We start from the raw sequence: 17705 nt of genomic DNA, 5'->3' as shown, positions 1-17705 counted from the left end.
GATGAGAGCAAACGGTCATTTCAATGACAGGAAAGAGACCAGAGTGGATGTCCGAAGTGACTGCAACTTGCTTTTAAGGACCGAGCAGCTGAGGCCAGGGAAGAAATCATGAAGTCGGTGCTGCACAGAACATCTCAGAGTGGTTTAAGGAGACAAAGTGTTAGGGCAAAATGTGCACCGACCCGGAGTTAGAAAACCAAAAGGGAAGAAAGTACTGGTGTCTGTCAGGGATGCCCTGTGCCCTGCGCTTACTGGCTTTCCCCAACAGCCAGGCCAGCAGCAGCCTGACTCTCCCCACAGCATCGGAGGTTTCCAAGCACTCTTAAGAATGACTGTCTGGGATCCTCTTTGATGGGACTGTGCCCGTGACCTAAACCCATTTTCATCTGTTGTCTCCAATAGTTCAAATCTGTCCATCCAGTGAGTGCTTTTACCATGTGTCTGGATGTCTACAAGGGTCCAGTGGGGTCCACTGTACCCCTGTGTGCCAGCCACTCCAGGGAAGGCGGAGCCTTTTTAGGGCGAGGATAAGAATTCTTCCCCGTAGAGGGTTCCTGTCCATCACATAAGGTGATAAGACCAGTAGGAGCACAAAGCATTTTATTTGCGCGTAATCACGCAGGAAGGGGTGCTTGATTGGCTTCCTTGAGCTAGGTTTCTATTACAGAATTATTACAAAGGGATTGGAGTTTTGCACCAAGTGGATTGAGAGACAACCGTAGCATCAGTTTTAAATGAGCAAGTTTTAACTTTTTTGTGATAAAAGGGCTTGGATTGCAAAGTTCCTGGGCCTGTCAAGCAGGATTGCGAATTCGTAGCTACTTTTCATAGATCGCCTGTCTGTCATCCAGGTGCAGTCATCTGTAACCTCATCCTTGACGTGGGTTAAAGTAAAACAAGTTGGTTGCAGGGGACCGCAGGGTGGTGCCATAGCCTTGTCTGAACTGCTCTCTTAACTAAAAGGGCTTTGTTAACCACTGCAGAGGATGCACGGAGCTGCCCTGCGTCAGTTCTTGTGGACAGCCTGAGGGGTCAGATGGCAAAGCCAACAGTTGGTCGGTTGACAGTCCTGGTGACTGAGTTCGTCAGCAATTTTCATGCCTACAAAAAGCACGGGCAGGATCAGAACACGGAGAGCCTCAGAGTTCAGTTACTCACTCTCACTGCCTTTGAGTGGAATCCGACTCAGCCACTCTGTCGATATCCAAGACGGAACTCTACAGGAGCAGCAAACCTCGCCTTTCTCCCACACAGCGGCTGGTGGTTTCGAACTGCTAAGCTTTCCGTTAACAGCCCAACTCAACTATTGTGACACATAGTAGGTGCAGCGGTTCTCAACCACTTTGGGGGTCGAACGACCCTTTCACAGGGGTCGTCTGATTCATCACAGTAGCAAAATGACAGTGATGAAGTAGCAACAAAAATAATGTTATGGGATCTGTATTAAAGGGTCGCAGCATTAGGAAGGTTGAGAACCACTTGAGAATTAAGAGTCCCCCCAAGAAAGATAAGGTCTACTCACAAGACAAATGAAGGCTATAACAAAATTCCTGTCAAGGGCATAAACGAGAGAATCACTACTAAGAAGGACAGATAAAACGCTAATAATTAATGTTACTTCAAAACGTGTGTCTTAGCTGCTAGCAGTCGGGAGTTTAGTAGAATGTAAAAGCTGGAAACAGTTTCAAACAGGCAGTAAGATTTGAAATAGAAGCGAATAGGTGTTCTAATCCCAGGTCGTAAGAAATGGAAGTACTACCTCTAATTTCATTTTTTTTCATGAATGTTTTGAAGCTCCTGCATTTCCTGAAAGCATTTACATAATGAGGTGTGAGTTCACAAAGGAGGACCAACATCAGGACAGGGACTAATCTCCCGCAGCTGGAGTTGAGGGCCAATCAAACGAATCCGCATCAAAGTGATGAAAAACACGTCCCTAGGACCTCTACGGCTGTTGGAGCTTTTTTTTTAGCCACTAACAAATTTGCATTTATAGAAGGTTACTTCAAAGGCAAATGGAATTTAGCAAAGAGCTACTGAGTCTAGCATGTCCATGCAAGTTATACGTTTGACCTGGGCAAAAATGATCAAAAGATGGCACCCGATGAGGTAAATGATTAAATTCATCAAAATAGCCACAACTAAAGGTTCTGATTCTGGTCACGAGCAAAAATCTAGAAGCCAAAGCTCGCCTTTCTGCGCTCATTTCAGAGTTCCTAGCAGATGAGTTACGGCAACTTTCAAGACCGAAAATACCCACGTTTTACTGCAAGTTGTGGAGTCAATTGCAAGTCAGAGAGGTGGTCTACCAGAGGATGGCTCCGCATGCTGGACCACTTGAAGTTGTGTCAGAGAATTTCCCCGTCACCCGAGGCCGGGGCCATCCCCACCTAGGACACATGGAGCCAAGTTCCGGCCGCCTGCAGTGTTGCAGCACATGGACTCCTGAGCAAGATCCAATACGATCCTTTCCATCGATCTGGCACCTTTCTCCAATTAATGTAATCCACAAACAAGAAGGGTGGTGCGGCACACCTGTCGGGCGGGGCCTTTCCTGTCAAAGCCACTCAGAAATCTAGATCAATAATACTTAATAAATGTATTAGCTCGGGATGGATGAGGGATGTTTGTCAGCTGGCCTGTTACAACCTCATGAGTTAAGTTTAAGGGCCGCAAAGAGTAGCTCTTAAATCCATCACCATTCATGGGAGGATTTGCAGCCAAGTTAATCCCACGGAGGACACGAGCTCGGTTTACTGAGTTGTTCTGATTCCATTAGTTCACCTGGGGTGAGGTGAGAAGGGCAAAGAAGACTTCTGGAAAAAAAAAAAAGGAAACATTCCACAAACAGTGATGATACGTGGCCCGGGATTGCAACACAGAATGAGTGGCGCTCCCCACCGAGTCACAAAAGCAACCGTGGCTTTGTGACAAGGAAAGAAACTTCCAACACGAGTACCTTCAAATCACAGCTCACAGATGCACAGCCATTGGTAGGTGGTGACAGAATAAATCTATTTGCCATTCAAGCTTAGGGTCAATTAGAACTACTTTACAGGTGAGGACTGATAAGGTTTACCTGGATTCAACTCTGGGCAGCCAGAACATTGCTTCCCCTCCTGACCCTACAACTTTCTAAAAAGCTCTTCAAAAATTAATTTAGTTAATTCCTGTGACTACGTTCCTACTCAATGTTCCTTTGCGTCAGAGGTTAACAAAAGAATATATAAACCTTTGGGAACAAACGGCCAGGCATCAGGCCTTTCCCGTAAGATAAGATTCGGTGCTAACGTTACAGTCTTTTTCCATCGCTGCTTCCCAGTCATAAACGAGACCGCGTCAAACTGTGGGGTTCTCTCTGGAGTGTCGACCGTGCAGTCAACCATGACAAAGATGACGTCTCCCATGGACAGAGGGTCAAAATTGACTTGATGGCGGTGGGTTGAATTTTAGTTGGTATTTGCTAAGAGCTTGGGGGAAAAAAATAAAGACATGGACTCATCTTGGCCAGACCTAACAGAATATAGCCTACTGTCTTCAATTAGAGTTTAGCAAATGTAAAAGGCATACTTCATTGTCTCCTCTTCACTCAGGTCACGGCAGCGCGGTGAGTGGGTGTGTGGATGAGGCGGCAGCTTGCTTTTGCAGTCACACCAGCTAAGGCAGTTCCTCTGACTTCCCTTAACTGGGAGCATTTTCGGGCTGATGGGCCTGGATATTGATTGAACAGTTTAAAATGGAGCAAGGATGTCAAACACCACCACTACCACCACCACCACCACCACCACCACCACCACCACCACCACCACCACCCCAGCTCCCATTTCCAAAATTACAAGCAATTCAACAGACTTTAAAAGTTCATACAAATGGTGACTGATAGTCCCAAGGCTGGCTTGCAAGCTCTCGGGGTGCAATTAATTCATTCAGCTTGTGAAACAGAAGTTAGTTCAGAACAAGGGTTCTCTCCAACCTATCAGCGAGGTTGTAATAGCATATCCCTCTGATAACAAGAACTAGGAGGATGCGGTTTTAAGTATAACCCATCTACAAAGAGAATTACCTTGGGGTTGAGCTGGGGAGTTTTCTGCAAATTTCGCCTAGGGCCAATTAGCCGATCTGTTGGATCAAGGCACTCCAGAGGGAGGGCCGGTGTTCACGTGACTGGGGCCAGGAGGAGGGCAGCTGGGTTTAAAGAGTTCCCTGGGTGCAGCTGAATGTTAGATGCTGCCGGAGGGATGACGTCACGTGAGAGTATTAGACAATAAATGTCAAGTCATTAACACGCAAGGCTTTAAAATTTCACAAACTAACTTGTTAGACGTTTATCCAGATAGATCAGACACTTGGACGTCATTGCCTAAATTTCCTGTCTAATGAGCATCTGAAGCTTTGTCTTTGGACGCCTCTCTCAATCACAATAATGAACATACTTCTCACAGACTGACTTACAAACTTATTCTGAACAAGACTACGTACTGTCAAATTATAAAGAATAATGACTCTATTCATGCCATGTAATAGCAGCAAGTGACTTCAGGGTCTTGAAAATGCTTCTAAGCCTCTATTGTATAAAATGTAATTACTGTTGAAATGCAGTTTATCTAAATACTTTAAGTTTTTATTTTTATTTTTTTGAACTCAGATACTTTTGTTTAATAAAGAATATGATTTGTGGCAGTACTTTTCGACTCATCTTCATACAGTATGTCAAAACGAGACTGCTTGAAAGGACAATAAAAAGCTACCAAACCTGTTATTTGGATCCTGAGAAACACCATCCAACCCATCTTTCCAAAAAGAAAACACGCTTTGCCAAATAAATCCAGCTCTTTCCCACTGTGATTTTACTTCTGGTCCTAAATATAAAGCTTAGCGGAATCTTTTGATCTCTTGGATGCCTATTATTACTTTGATCTATTCACTAATAATTACAAGTGCTTGTGTGTACAATACTGAGGTAGGGGCTAACCCATCAGCGTCCCAGGTAAACTCCAGTGTCTGACCAAGAAAGCTAGAGGAATGATTTAAAAATTTTTTAACATTTATTTGTTCTAATATTAAGCAGCAGAAATATAAATAGGGCTTTAAAACTGCTTTCTTGGAGGTTATTTCTTAGAATGGGACAATGTAAAATATTGACTTGATTGAAACCAATTATGTAAGGCATGCAAGTACTTTACTGTTGAAAAAGTCATGATAGAAAACACAAAAGAACAATGATAAAACCAAGCCCACTGTCATCAAGTCAGTCCTTACTGTAGACAATCCATAGGACAGAGTAGAACTATGCCATTTTGGTCCTGCGGCTGAAAAGTTTTTACTCAAATTTTTACTTTCAAAAAGGCGTTCCCTGATTTAATGATATCCCTGTAAGGGTTTATCAACTCATTTTGGAAATCACCCCATCTTTGCTCACCTGACCAATTAATTGATATGGATATACCTGGAGTGAAGACATTTCTCTAGGGTCTAGATCATTTCAAGTGTGCCTCATTGTGAAGATGATGCGTATCCCTTGTTTTCTTAGAACTCCTTTTACAGTGGGGAGAATTTTTACATTTTACAATTCTTTCATGATAGGAACCTATTTGTTTTCTGATAATTACAGTAAGGCAGCATTTTATTTTTGTCTTAAAAGGTCTTCATTTTTTGTGGGGGAATTTTTTTTCAAAGGTGGTACATGACCACACCAGGGGGGCCAAAGAGGCTGCTCTTGCCCACCCTCTCTTTCTTTGGCTTATGATGAGATATGTTTTAATTATCCACTTCATTTACATACATTTTCGTTAGTGTAGGTATTTTGAAAAACAAGAGCTAATTAAAGTTTTATTTGAATTCTTTGTTAGTACATTAACTTTTTTTTAGCATATTTCCTTTAATAATCTTGTAGATAAACACATAACTCTCTGCTTAACTTTCCCTTAGCCTTCTACAACCTTCCATAGCCATACAAATTCTTTTCTCATTTTGGAATGACTAATCTCTTCTACTTTAGAATAAAATTATTATCTTTTCTCTTAATAAAACACATTTTATATATTCAATCTAACCTAAAGTACTTAGAAAGATCTTGTCATTTCTTTTTGTGATCTTTCAAGTTGGCATAGTATAAAATAAACTTTTCTTAGAATGAATCCATTTTTATTAGTTCCAGGGAATTTTAGGAATATCTGATTTATATAAATTCTATTTATTAAAATAATCAGAGTAAATTCATTGAAGAGGTATTGAAATCTAATTTGATAAAGACCTCTTTTGAGTACTGAAAAGCCAGATATTTCTCTGAAGACTAAGGTGTGGCTGGCGAAAGCCATGGTATTTTCAGTTGCCTCAAATGCAAGGGAAAGTTGGGCATCGAACAAGGAGGACTAAAGAAGAATTGACGCGTTTGAAATGTGGTGCTGGGGCAGAATATTGAAAGTCTCATGGACTGCTAAAAGGACAAGGCGGTCGTCTTGGAAGAAGTAAGGGCAGAGTGCTCCTTAGAGGCAAGAATGACGAGATCTCACCTTCCCTACTGGAGACAGTCTCTCAGGAGAGGCCAGGCCCCGGAGAAGGACATCGTGCTTGGTAAAGTAGAGGCAGTGAAAGAGAGGAAGGCCCTCAGTGAGATAGATGGACACAGGAGTTCAGGCACAGGTGCGATTGGGAGGCTGGTGCAGGACTGGGATGTATTCAGTCCTGTTGTGCAGGGTGACTATGGATCAGAACAGACTCAATGGCTCCTAATAACGAAAGCAACAATTTAATAATACTATCTGAACATGGGAAAATTTCTTAATTGTATATAGCCTTATCTTCTTCAGGCTTTATATCATCCAACAATTTATTATTTTATTTTATTTTTGGCTGGGGTGGCGGGGCATGGCAGGAATTTCATTTTTCCCAGAGCATTTTTCAAATATACCAATTTATAATAAAGTTTCTCAAAGTAGTTGCTAGACTCTTGGGCACAATAGGTATATTTACAAAGCTACCTTATGAAGGAAACAACAGCAATACCCTATCAACTGTTACTTATGGCTTCTTGTGGCAAGACAAAAAAAATTTAAACACAAACAAGACAGAAAAAAATACATGAATTAAAACCAAACCTCTATAACATTAAAACACAAATATAGGAAGCATTTTTAACCTTAATTTTGCTGGCTACAGATTTAGTCTCTTATTTTAAGTATATTACTTTGTATCATTGGAAAAGGCTTAAAAGTGGGAAGTGATTTAAACTGCTCTTAGAGCATTTGAACAAATCCGGATACAAACTATCAAGAGTAGGTTTTTAACCGAGGTGGTTTTCAATCCAGAGTCCCTCACATTCTAATTTACCTTACAGAAAAGTAAATCTACCTACATAAAAAATTGTCTCAAATTGGCAGCTTTCTCCAGACATTTTTGGGTGAAAGCATTGCTAAGTTTGGGATTCACCACAGAATTGGATCCGTGGTGCTGAATGCTCTTTAGAAATACCATCCTCCATCTCACCAAAGAAATGTGCTCACACCTCTAAAGATAAAACCTTTTTTTTTTTAGAAAAAGAAAAATAGACGAGTTCTTCTGCCTTCTTCTAAATCCCCACCAGGTGGCAACCAAGCTAACTTTTCACTTTACCAGTACAAGAAAGCACTTCATGAGTTCAAGATCATGTGACCAATAAAGAGATCAAAATCAAACAAAATAAGACTGTACACACCATTCAAGCTGTGAACAGAAGTGATGCAGAAGCCAAATGAATCCGCAGAAAACCTCAACACAACTAGTTAAAATCCAAATGAAAGGGGGGCTCCCCCCCCCACAAAAAAAACACCCGCCCCCAAACACAGAAGCTCTGAGATCTCAAGGAGGCAGAAAAAGAACAACAGACTTTTTACAGCGGCACCAGAACAAACACTAATCCACGCTCCCTCCGAGGGCCTGTCGAGAGAAGTCACTTTCAGGTCACAGGTGCGCCCCCGCCGGACATAGTGAGATATCACTCAACCCTCAACATGAAATTCAGAGGATTTACCCAGCTTTAAAGATGCGTTTGAATGGGGGAACATGAGCTTTACTGAAGCCAAAGGAACAGATTCAAAATGTGGGAGCAATAGACGCCTATGTAGGTAGTCACAAGTCATCTAAGTTACATCATTTAGCTGGGGGTTACAAACTTAGCGCCACATATGACCGGGTCGAGGAAGAAGTGAATCACAGGGAATTTCTGTCTAAGAAACAGCTTGCTCAAGTAAGTGATGGCCAGGGAAAATCAGACGAGAGCGGTGCCTCGGTCTTATTCCTAAGGCATCGTTTCTGCATCGTTCAACTGAGAATGGAAAAAATAAAACAAAAACTCCCGGCCATGAAGTCAATTATGACTCGGAGCGACACTAAGGATGGAGTAGAGCCGCCCCTGTGGGTGTCTGAGGCTTTAATCTGCACGGAAGCAGACAGTGTCCTCTATGTCCTGCACAGGGCTGGCGAGTTCAGACAGCTGATCTTGTGGGGAGCAGCCGCCCACCTGCGTATTTCTCCTGGGAAAGAGGGTTTCTTCCCGAGAGAAAGAAAAGCCACAGCGCCAACAGACATAGAGCACTCCCGTGCACTCACTGAAGCAGTGTCTGCAACAGCAAGACATCAGAAACGGCCCAAATGCCCATGGGTAGAAACATGGAGAAAGAGACGTTGGAACTTACCCACAAGGGAATACTATGCATTGCTAAGGAGAGAGAGAGAGAGAGAGAGAGAGAGAGAGAGAGAGAGAGAGAGAGAGAGAGAGAGAGAGAGAATGAATGAGGAAGCCATGAAGCACATGGATGGACATGGACGGATCTGGAGAACATTATTCTGAGTGAAGTCAAAATCCATCACAAAAGGGAAAATTCTGTACACGCCTGTACACGACGGCGACCGTCAGGCTAAAAACCCAGACAAAGACTCCCGTGCCAAACTTTGGAGATTCCCGAGGCAGGGCACGGATGGTCTGCCTGCCCCGAGTCCTCTTTTACCTCCACAAGATGAAGCACTCGCTGAAAGGCCGACAGGTTTGACTTGGGTGAAAGGGGGGGGGGGCACAGAGCCCTAAGAAGAGCAGCCACCAGGAAAGGGTGTGGGGACAGTGTGGGGAGGGGCTGTTGAGTGACTGGAGCAGTTGAATACAGAGTTGGTGGTCGGAAATGTAAGCTCTCCACCTATTTCACAATTAAGTCATTAAAAAACAAACTGTTGAGGACACTTGGTAGAAAAAGATACTGATAAACCTCGAGAAACAGTGTACCAGCTTTCTTCCAGCAGGACCACAGAGAAGCAATCTCCCTAGCTACCCATGGCTTCGAGCCAGATAATGAGCCTAAAAAAAGTCGGTATTGTGAATTTGGGTTTTCATTCTGTAGAAGGTAGCTAAAGCGTGGGCGTAGGTCAGGCATGTTGACTTTGGTCAAAGGTTCAGGAACATGCGCTCCTGGAGCACAAATACACGTTCCTTACTTCCCAGCCGCTGTGAGCCTGAGCCCCTGGACAGACCCTCCCTCTACCAGATCGTGGGTTTGGCAGGAAGCCTTTTTAGTTCTTATAAAATAAACAGTTGTATCCCAGGCTAGCAGATTCTTTTTAATCAGCATCCTACTGATATGTTGTGATGTAAGTTTTTCTGAGCTGTTCAAATATACAGTTCACATTTGTCTTGGAGAAAGCAATACTTCAAAAGACCTTTGTGATCGACACAATAGATGGACTACAGAGTGTGATGAGTTGTACAAGTCCCCAATAAAATGATGAAAAATATATTCTTGATAGTGCTTGAAAGTTTAGGGAGGAGAAACCTCCATCGAAAGCATTCATTCTTAAATAAAAATGGGGTTTTCTTTGCTTCCTTATCGCTAATATTTGAAAGAAAAAATTTTATACTGATCAAGCTCAATATTTCCCCATCCATCTAAAGCTACCACAACGTGCTCGCTGTGGGTGATGGTGGCATGAAGTGCAGGTGAAACAAAACCACCTGTTCGGCTGTCACACGTTTCAGACAAGTGACACAATGGCGCTGGGAACCATGGGGAGGAACGTGAAAGTGTGTTCTCTAGGATCTCTGAGTCTGAGAGGAGGAGCTAGACCAGTAGTCGCAGAATTTAAAATTAAAATCTTGTGTGCTTCCACTTTCTTCCTGCTTAAGACCCACCGAGGTGTTGGCCTGGGTGGTTTGGGTCGATTTTGGCAAATGCGCCAGTTATGGAGTGGCTTAGTCGGGATGGTCTGCCCCGCGTCTGGTTTTACCGCCACACACTTTTTCTAAGGGTGTGCTTTTTGCAGAGCACAACGTTGTAGATTTATTTTTAATTTGCTGTCTCCTAACGATAGCTAGTGGAGAGAGATGCTTTCAGTTCATAAAACGGTCCACATGCTGCCACCAAGTCAACTTCTTCTTCAAACTACCTGCCCTCCAGCGTCTGAGAACCACTCATCAATCATCCAGACAGGTGTGCCCGGTCAAAGAGAGTTCACACCAGGAGACTCATGCGGTGTGCATGCTCTGTCTCTGGCTTGTTCCCCTTGGCAGGTTGTCTGCAACTTGTCTTTCACCCATGTGGTTGCACGGGGCAGGAGTCCTCCATTGCACAAGGCAGACCACGTTTTGTTCGCGCTTTTAGTGACGGATGCCTTTCGGCTACCATGAATAAAGTTGGGGCATGGTCTATTCTACTCTGTCCTAAAGGGGGGCTATTGACTGAATGGCAATCTGTTTGGCTTAGATTTGAAAGTTGTTTTTGTTTTGTTTCCAGGAAGGAGCATGTTATGTTTGTTAAATTATGTTCTATTATGTTCTAGTATAATGACTCTAGCAGTTTTTATTAGTTGCTGTACCTTTTCTTTTTTTCCCCGGATGACTTCAACTTAGTCTAGATTGCTGAGGTTTGTACCAATAAAAATCAAATCGTTCCAATAAGGATAATTTTAAAAAGCCAAACTAAAACTGTTTTCAAGGACAATGTTGGCCTTAAAATACCATGGCAACACAGCCCTTAGCATTAAGTAGCATTAAGCCAGCACCAAAGTGAAAAAGAACGATTCCCTAGGAGTGCAAGGAGCTCTCATCAAAAATAACTCTCCAAGCTCTCTCTGAAAGTACAGGGATCGCCGCGAAACGATAAGATCCCCACGCCTACGAGGAAGCTCCGTTAGTAAAACCACTATTCCAGTTTAGGCATAAACTACTCTAAGTCAGTTCTGAAGTCAGAACTTGATAGGACATGCAACAATTACTAGTGTGTGGACAGTGAAAGTCAAAAACAAAGTGGAAGGATTGGTGGTTGGAAAATACAGTCTCAGGGGTGATACTGAGCCTGCAGAGTGTGTGAAAGAATTTTGCAAGGCCAACGACTTATTCGTGGAAAATACCTTTTCAGTCACATGAACGATGACTATGACATCATTTCCATATAGAATGCATAGGAATCCAATCGACTACATCTGTGGAAATAGAGGATGGAAACGCTTGGTATCACTACCCAGAAAACCCAAGGGCCAACTGTGGAACAGGCCTCAAATCACTCACATTCAGTACAAGTTCAAGTTGAAGCTTAAGAAAATCAAAACAAGTCCATGTGAGTCAAAAAACAACCATGAGCATCTCCCACCTGAATTGAGAGACTGTCTTAATAGATGGAGTGTTAAAATGAAATGTGCAGCTAGAAAATCACTCAGAATTTTTCAAGCCAAAAGAACTCCAGGGGAAAAACATGTAAGCCTCGAGTTGCAATATTGAATGATCCTATGGGGGAAATATTTAATAATCAGGAAATATCCAAAGAAGGCAGAAGGAAAGCTCGGTCTCTGTGCCCAAAGGGATACGCAGCCATTTCGAGAGGTGGCCTATAAGCAAGAAGCAAGAGTATTGAAGTTCGAGGTGCACTGAAGGCACTGGAGAAAACAAGTCCCCAGGAAAGGATGGGATACCAACGTTCAACAAGCCCGCACGATACTCGAAGTGCTCACTCATGTAGGCCAAGAAATTTGGGAGACAATTACCGGGCCAACGGACTGGAAGACATCCATATTTGCGCCCATGCCAAAGAAAGACGGCTCAGTGGAGTGCAGAAATTATCAAATAGGACCTCTAATATCACATTCAAGGAGAATTTTGCTGACTTCAAAAGCAGCTGCAGCAGTTCACAAACAGGAAACTGCCTGAAGTTCAAGGTGGACTCAGAAGAGGATGTGGCATGAAGGCTGTCATCGCAGATGTCAGTTGGGTCCCGGCTAAAAGCAGAGAACACCGGAAGGTGCTTACGTGTGTCTTCTTGACTGTGCACAGGCATCGACTGTGTGGGTCCCACTCGCGATGGATAACACGGAGAAGAATGTGAGTTCTAAAACCCATCGTTGTGCTCCTGTGAAACCTGTAATGGAAGCCAAGGTAAAGTCGTTCAAATGGATGAAGGGGATATGGAATGGTTTAAAATCCGCAAAGGTGTATCTTGTCACCATGCTTATTCAATCTGCGTGCTGAACAGGTAATCCAAGAAACTGGGCTCCATGAAGAAGAACATCAGGATTAGAGGACCCTCATTAACCACCTGAACTGTGCAGATGTGTGAACTGGCTTGTTGGAAGGGACAAGGCCTAAGAGATCAGAGACTACCATCCTCAGCACGGGCTTCCGTCGCAGGGAAGTCAGATCCTCACAAGTGGACCAGCAGACACCAGCCTGATCAGTGGAGAAAAGAGTGACGTCGAGAATTTCGTTTGACTTAGATTCACAGATCCATGCTCAGGGATGCAGCAGTCGTGAAATGAAGCAACACAGACAGCAGAAGATCTTCAGCATGTGGCCTATTGAAAGTATTAAAGAGCAAAGAGATACAACTTTGTGTGCTAAAGTGCTCCTGGCCCAAACTATGGCATCTTCAGTTGCCCCAAATGCACGTGAAAGTTGGACAATGAATCAGGAAGAACCGGTGCCTTTGAATTACGGCATTGGTGAAACATGCTGAAAGAACCATGGATTGTCAGTACAACAAACCTGGCTTGGAAGAAGTACTGCCAAGTTGCAAGCATGCTGGGCATCTTATCAGGAGGCAAGGGTCCCTGGAGAAGGCCATTATGCTTGGTAAGTAGGTCAGCGGAAGAGGAAGACGCTCCAGGACATGAATAGATAGATAGAGTGGGGGCTGCAACAATAGGCTCAAACACAACTGTCAGGGAGGTGGGGGACCACCAGTGTTTTGTTTTACTAGACATCGGGTTGTTATGAGTCAGCATTTACTCCATGGTGCCCAACAACAAACAACAAGGACGTCCCTGGGTAGTGTAAAGAGTTAACACACTCAGTTGTTTCCCCAAAGGTTGGGGAATCCAGGCAAAAATGCTTTGGAGGAAGAAAGGCCTGGTTGTCTGTTTTGGAAAGATTGCAGCCATGGGAAAACCCATGGTGCATCTTTCTACCATGGTACACACACACACACACACACACACACACACACACACACACACACATTGGACACACACAGGGTCGTCAACTCCATGGCAGTCACGATGGACACAGGATTGACCAATGTTTGCAATCAATACAATAGCCAGCTTTACAGAGTGTGGTAGTCACATAATCTGTTGTCAATTTGAGACTTAAGAGTGAAGGGGTGGAGGTTAGCCTGTCAATCAGGTCACAGCTTGATGACCTCATTTGGAGGGGTTGAGATAAACGGCTCACTGGAGGCGGGACATGTGCTCACGGCGAGACATTACTAATGAAAAGCCTGATGCAGATACACTGAGGCAGCCAGAGCCTGGAGCTGGAGGAGCCACACGGAGACCCGTCCCAGCGCTGAGATGCTTCCACCATCACTGGATCCACAAGACTTTCCACCAACTGACCTCTGATCTTCCTGTATTTGGCGCCATTGCATGTATTTTGTGAGTTTGAAGAGACATGTAGAGGTTGTACTAGACATATGCTCGAATATCAGACTTCGGGATTTGATCTGAACTAGGCTGGGATGTTTTCTCAATATTCAATTGCTTTTGTATAGAAAACTCTTTCTTATACACATGAGTATCTCTGAATTTGTTTCTCTAGTCAACCCAGACTAACACATAGCGATTCCTGAACCTCGCTCATGTGCAGTTCATTTTGCTCTGGGTAGAGTGGTAGGTTTCAGAGTAATATCTAAGATTATTCTCAGAGCAAATGCTTCTTTTAACTTCCTTTAGAATGATACACAGAAGCAGAGGTTAACTGAAGATTCTCCATGGGGATACATGTGTGCACATGTATGTGATTCAAGCAAGGTGGCCATGTCAGCAATCTACCTGGTGCCCTCTCTCCCCTCTGGGTTTAAAACTTAGTCTTCCTTGCCAATGGATGTTAGTGAGTAGCTTATAAATCAAGTCGGGAGGAGAGAGAAATGACACATGTGAAAAAACAAGTTCATAATAAAGACTTGTCTAAACCCATGACCACATTCAATCCCCAGTCCTTGCGTGGGTAGGACCACACTTTGTAACGATGACAACTATTTTCCTAAGAAGTTTCATCGTTTCAAAATTCTTGAAAATGATGCTTAAAGCTTCCATGTTTCAATTTCATCTGAATCGCAAGAAGGAAGTTTGGCAGGTTTTTGTTTTTAGTTTCAGAAGAGAAAACAAAACAATCTGAAGAGGTGTATATTTAATAGAATTTAATAAGCATTTTACATATATACTCTAAGGATCAACGCATTCACAGGGGAGGGGAGAACATGATTGTATGCTAAAATGACACCTAGGGTTAAAAATGAGGTACCAGCTACAATACAACTGTAGGGTACATCTCATCCAAAAAATACTTCTACCGCAAACTCTGGTCGGTAAATTTTCCACGTTTTGCGCTTATGGAGGTTGTCTAATTCATTTCTTGGAAGATAAAGCCTAAGAATAGAGAACAAAATGATCATTTAGCTTCAGGCTCACAGTAAAGACATGCTGTCGGGGCACCCTAGTTAGATCTTGAAGATGATGATGATAACAACAAAACGACTTGCTTGTTACCGTCTCAGCCTCTTGTCCGTGTCCCAGCTGGCCCCTTCCCCTCGCTCCCTGAGGGCCTGCTGGGTGGGGGCCACTGAGCTGCCTCAACTTCATCTCCTGGGGGAGGCAGGCTTCACTCCCCTCCAGACCTGATCGCTATGCTTTGTAATTTCTACTATGGTTCTTGAGGATGAGACGAAAGTGGGGTCTGCAGACCCACGGTCCGCTCCAGACCCACTGCCCGCGGCTGCAGACTCGATTTCAATTCGCAGTCTCTCTCCAGGGCGGAGGGGAGGTGCTCCTTAGGGTGAGCAAGGCTGGCTGCTTTGACCACAGCAGAAGGGCCTCACCCTCTGTGCTCCAGGACTTCTAAGTGGGTCCCCAGTATAGCTATATTTCTAAATAACCGGATTAATATGGGTCCAGCCATGGAAAATGGTGACTTGAGGCGTGGGGGACAGGGGGCGTTTCTAGAAATGGAATTTATGGCCATCTGTAAAAGGTTTGTCTGACACCCATACCCGCTGAAGACGAAGCCACGTCTGTTGAGTTATATCAAAGCCGTACCTGTGATTTTCTATAAAACGCGTGTGGAACCAGAAGAAAAACGGGCAGTTGTCGTAGTACTTGGGAAGATCCTAAAAACACGTGGTTTAAATTAAAAAAAAAAAGAATCAAGACTATGAATTTTTTGTAATAAAAGGATACCACAGCTACTCGTGCCCAAGGGATTCCAACATGCCCCACTGCTCGTGTTTGTGTCATTAAACACGCAGCACTGCCCCGTTTCCAGCACATTCTTCTCTGGCCGTTTGCATCAAGACCGTCAGGGAAATTGGTTAGTGAGCGGTATTTCGGAGCAGAGGCACCTGGTCTTTAAAAGGGCTTCAGATTCAGATAGTGCTCAGTAGCACCCGCCAAATACCCAGTGGACCGATGCCCAGCTAGACGGGCACCCTCCTGTTCTTCCGGCAGCAGATACACTGATGAATTAGCCACAATTGGTGATGAGGATCTACCTAGGAAATTTCACATGCTTATTTTCCCTCATAGTTCTTGGCAACCGTGAAGGCTGGATGTTACCAAAGGCCCCCAGGGTGTGTCCTTTGCCCCCGTGTTTCTGCTAAGATTTTGAGAGAGATTCAGAATGCTCCTTTAGTCAATAGGCAACCTTCCAAGAGGTGACCCACCCAGGTCACTTGGATTCATCCTTCTACACCCATGAGAGTCCTCCCCCACAGGGAACAAGTGAGGGAGGAAGGAGGCCACAGGAAATAAGCTTTTAAATTGACCTACCCAGTTATACAGGCAGTGGTGGCTGATGGTTTGGTAGGGCAATGGAACCACTGGGGCTTAGAAATGCGGTCTACAGGGACTTGTATGCAGGCGTGCATTTAATATGCGCCTGGTCGGGACAAATCGACACCACGGATACCCTCAGAAGATATCGACTGCAGTGTGCAAGGGGGCTCAAAAGAGTTGGCGACAAAATGCAATTAAAAGGTAATGACACTTCCACACACCCTTTCTCAAGCCCCCTTGTGCCTTCCAAAGGCAATGGGAAATATTCCCCTTTTTCATCAGCTCAGGACTAAATGACAAGTACAATTTGGAACCTATAATCAATTCAGAGGAAAGCAAGCGCTCCCTCCTTTGAATGTATTTTATCACTGATGAGGAACAATGTGCTTTGAAGTCATAATACAAATAAACGAACCGCTGTCATGCACTAAAACATATACCTGTTCTTTCTTGGCATCTGGGTTTTTAAAACTTCTCTCATAATAATTAAGACAAAACCAAACTGATTCATAGCAACCCTGTAGGCTGACTTTGACAAAAGCAGAGTGTGGCGCCTCTTCCCAGGGAGCAGCTGGTGGGGTTAAAAGCTGACCTTTGGTTAACAGCTGAACACTTAACCACTGGGCCACCAGGGCTCCTTATTGTTCCACGTGGAAATGGTATCAAACCAAATCCATTGCCATCAAGTTGATTCTGACTCATAGGGACCCAACAGGACGGACGAGAGCTGTCACATGTGGTTTCTGAGGCTGTAGACCTTTGCAGAAGAGCCTGGCCCATCTTTCTCCCCAGGATTGGCTGATGGGTTTGAATGACTGACCTTTGGGTTCACAGCTGATCTCTTAACCACTGTGCTATCAGGGCTCCTGTCAATTGTGCAGAACTTAGAAAACGCAGACATTTGAAAGTTAAAATGAATGTCTTCTTGGTTGGTTGGTTGACTTGGATAAGCCTTACTGCTCTACTCTCCCCCTCTGGTTAGAGGTCAGCTCTCTCTTATCATCTCCCCCACCCCCCGTTGGGAAGTGTAGTCAAGAACGTTCCAGACTCAAGTGCCACAAAAGACTAGACAGAAAACAATGCAGAAATTACTTACTGAAGAAGAAAGAAATCTTATTTTCACATCATCATGTAGACTTGGACAGGAGTTTAGTTTAATTATTACTCTGTCTGCTTCTGCATCATGATACATCTGTGAAGAAACACACAGAGCTCAGAACCATTACCCCGAGCTGACCCAGAGATGATAAGCACTAGCAATGAAGTCATTTGTCACGTCTCCAGGCTTCCTATGATTAATGAAGTCCTGGTCGCATAGCCTCGTTGCTGCTGCCGCTGCTGGGGTTGCTAGGTGCCTTGAAGTCAAACTTCAACGTATAGAGACCCCATGGGACAGGGGACTGATCCATAGGGGTGTGTACGCGCGG

General features: G+C 44.0%; 1 protein-coding gene across 1 annotated transcript in view; it reads right to left on the bottom strand.

Annotated features, from left to right (window-relative positions):
• Positions 1-14780: 14780 nt before the first annotated feature.
• The window catches only part of LOC142461652 (phosphatidylinositol 3,4,5-trisphosphate 3-phosphatase TPTE2-like), a 39345-nt gene continuing 36420 nt past the window's right edge, over positions 14781-17705 (bottom strand). Inside the window, exons 12-14 of the mRNA XM_075563599.1 lie at positions 17375-17470; positions 15544-15614; positions 14781-14877 (exon numbers count right to left, since the gene is read on the bottom strand). Coding sequence (XP_075419714.1) covers positions 14781-14877; positions 15544-15614; positions 17375-17470 — 264 coding nt within the window. The remainder of the gene's footprint in view (positions 14878-15543; positions 15615-17374; positions 17471-17705) is intronic.

Source organism: Tenrec ecaudatus, chromosome 11 (assembly GCF_050624435.1).
Source record: "Tenrec ecaudatus isolate mTenEca1 chromosome 11, mTenEca1.hap1, whole genome shotgun sequence".
Classification (NCBI taxonomy): Eukaryota; Metazoa; Chordata; class Mammalia; order Afrosoricida; family Tenrecidae; genus Tenrec; species Tenrec ecaudatus.
Note: the sequence above shows the minus strand (reverse complement) of the source record. Positions and strands in the feature narration are given on the sequence as shown.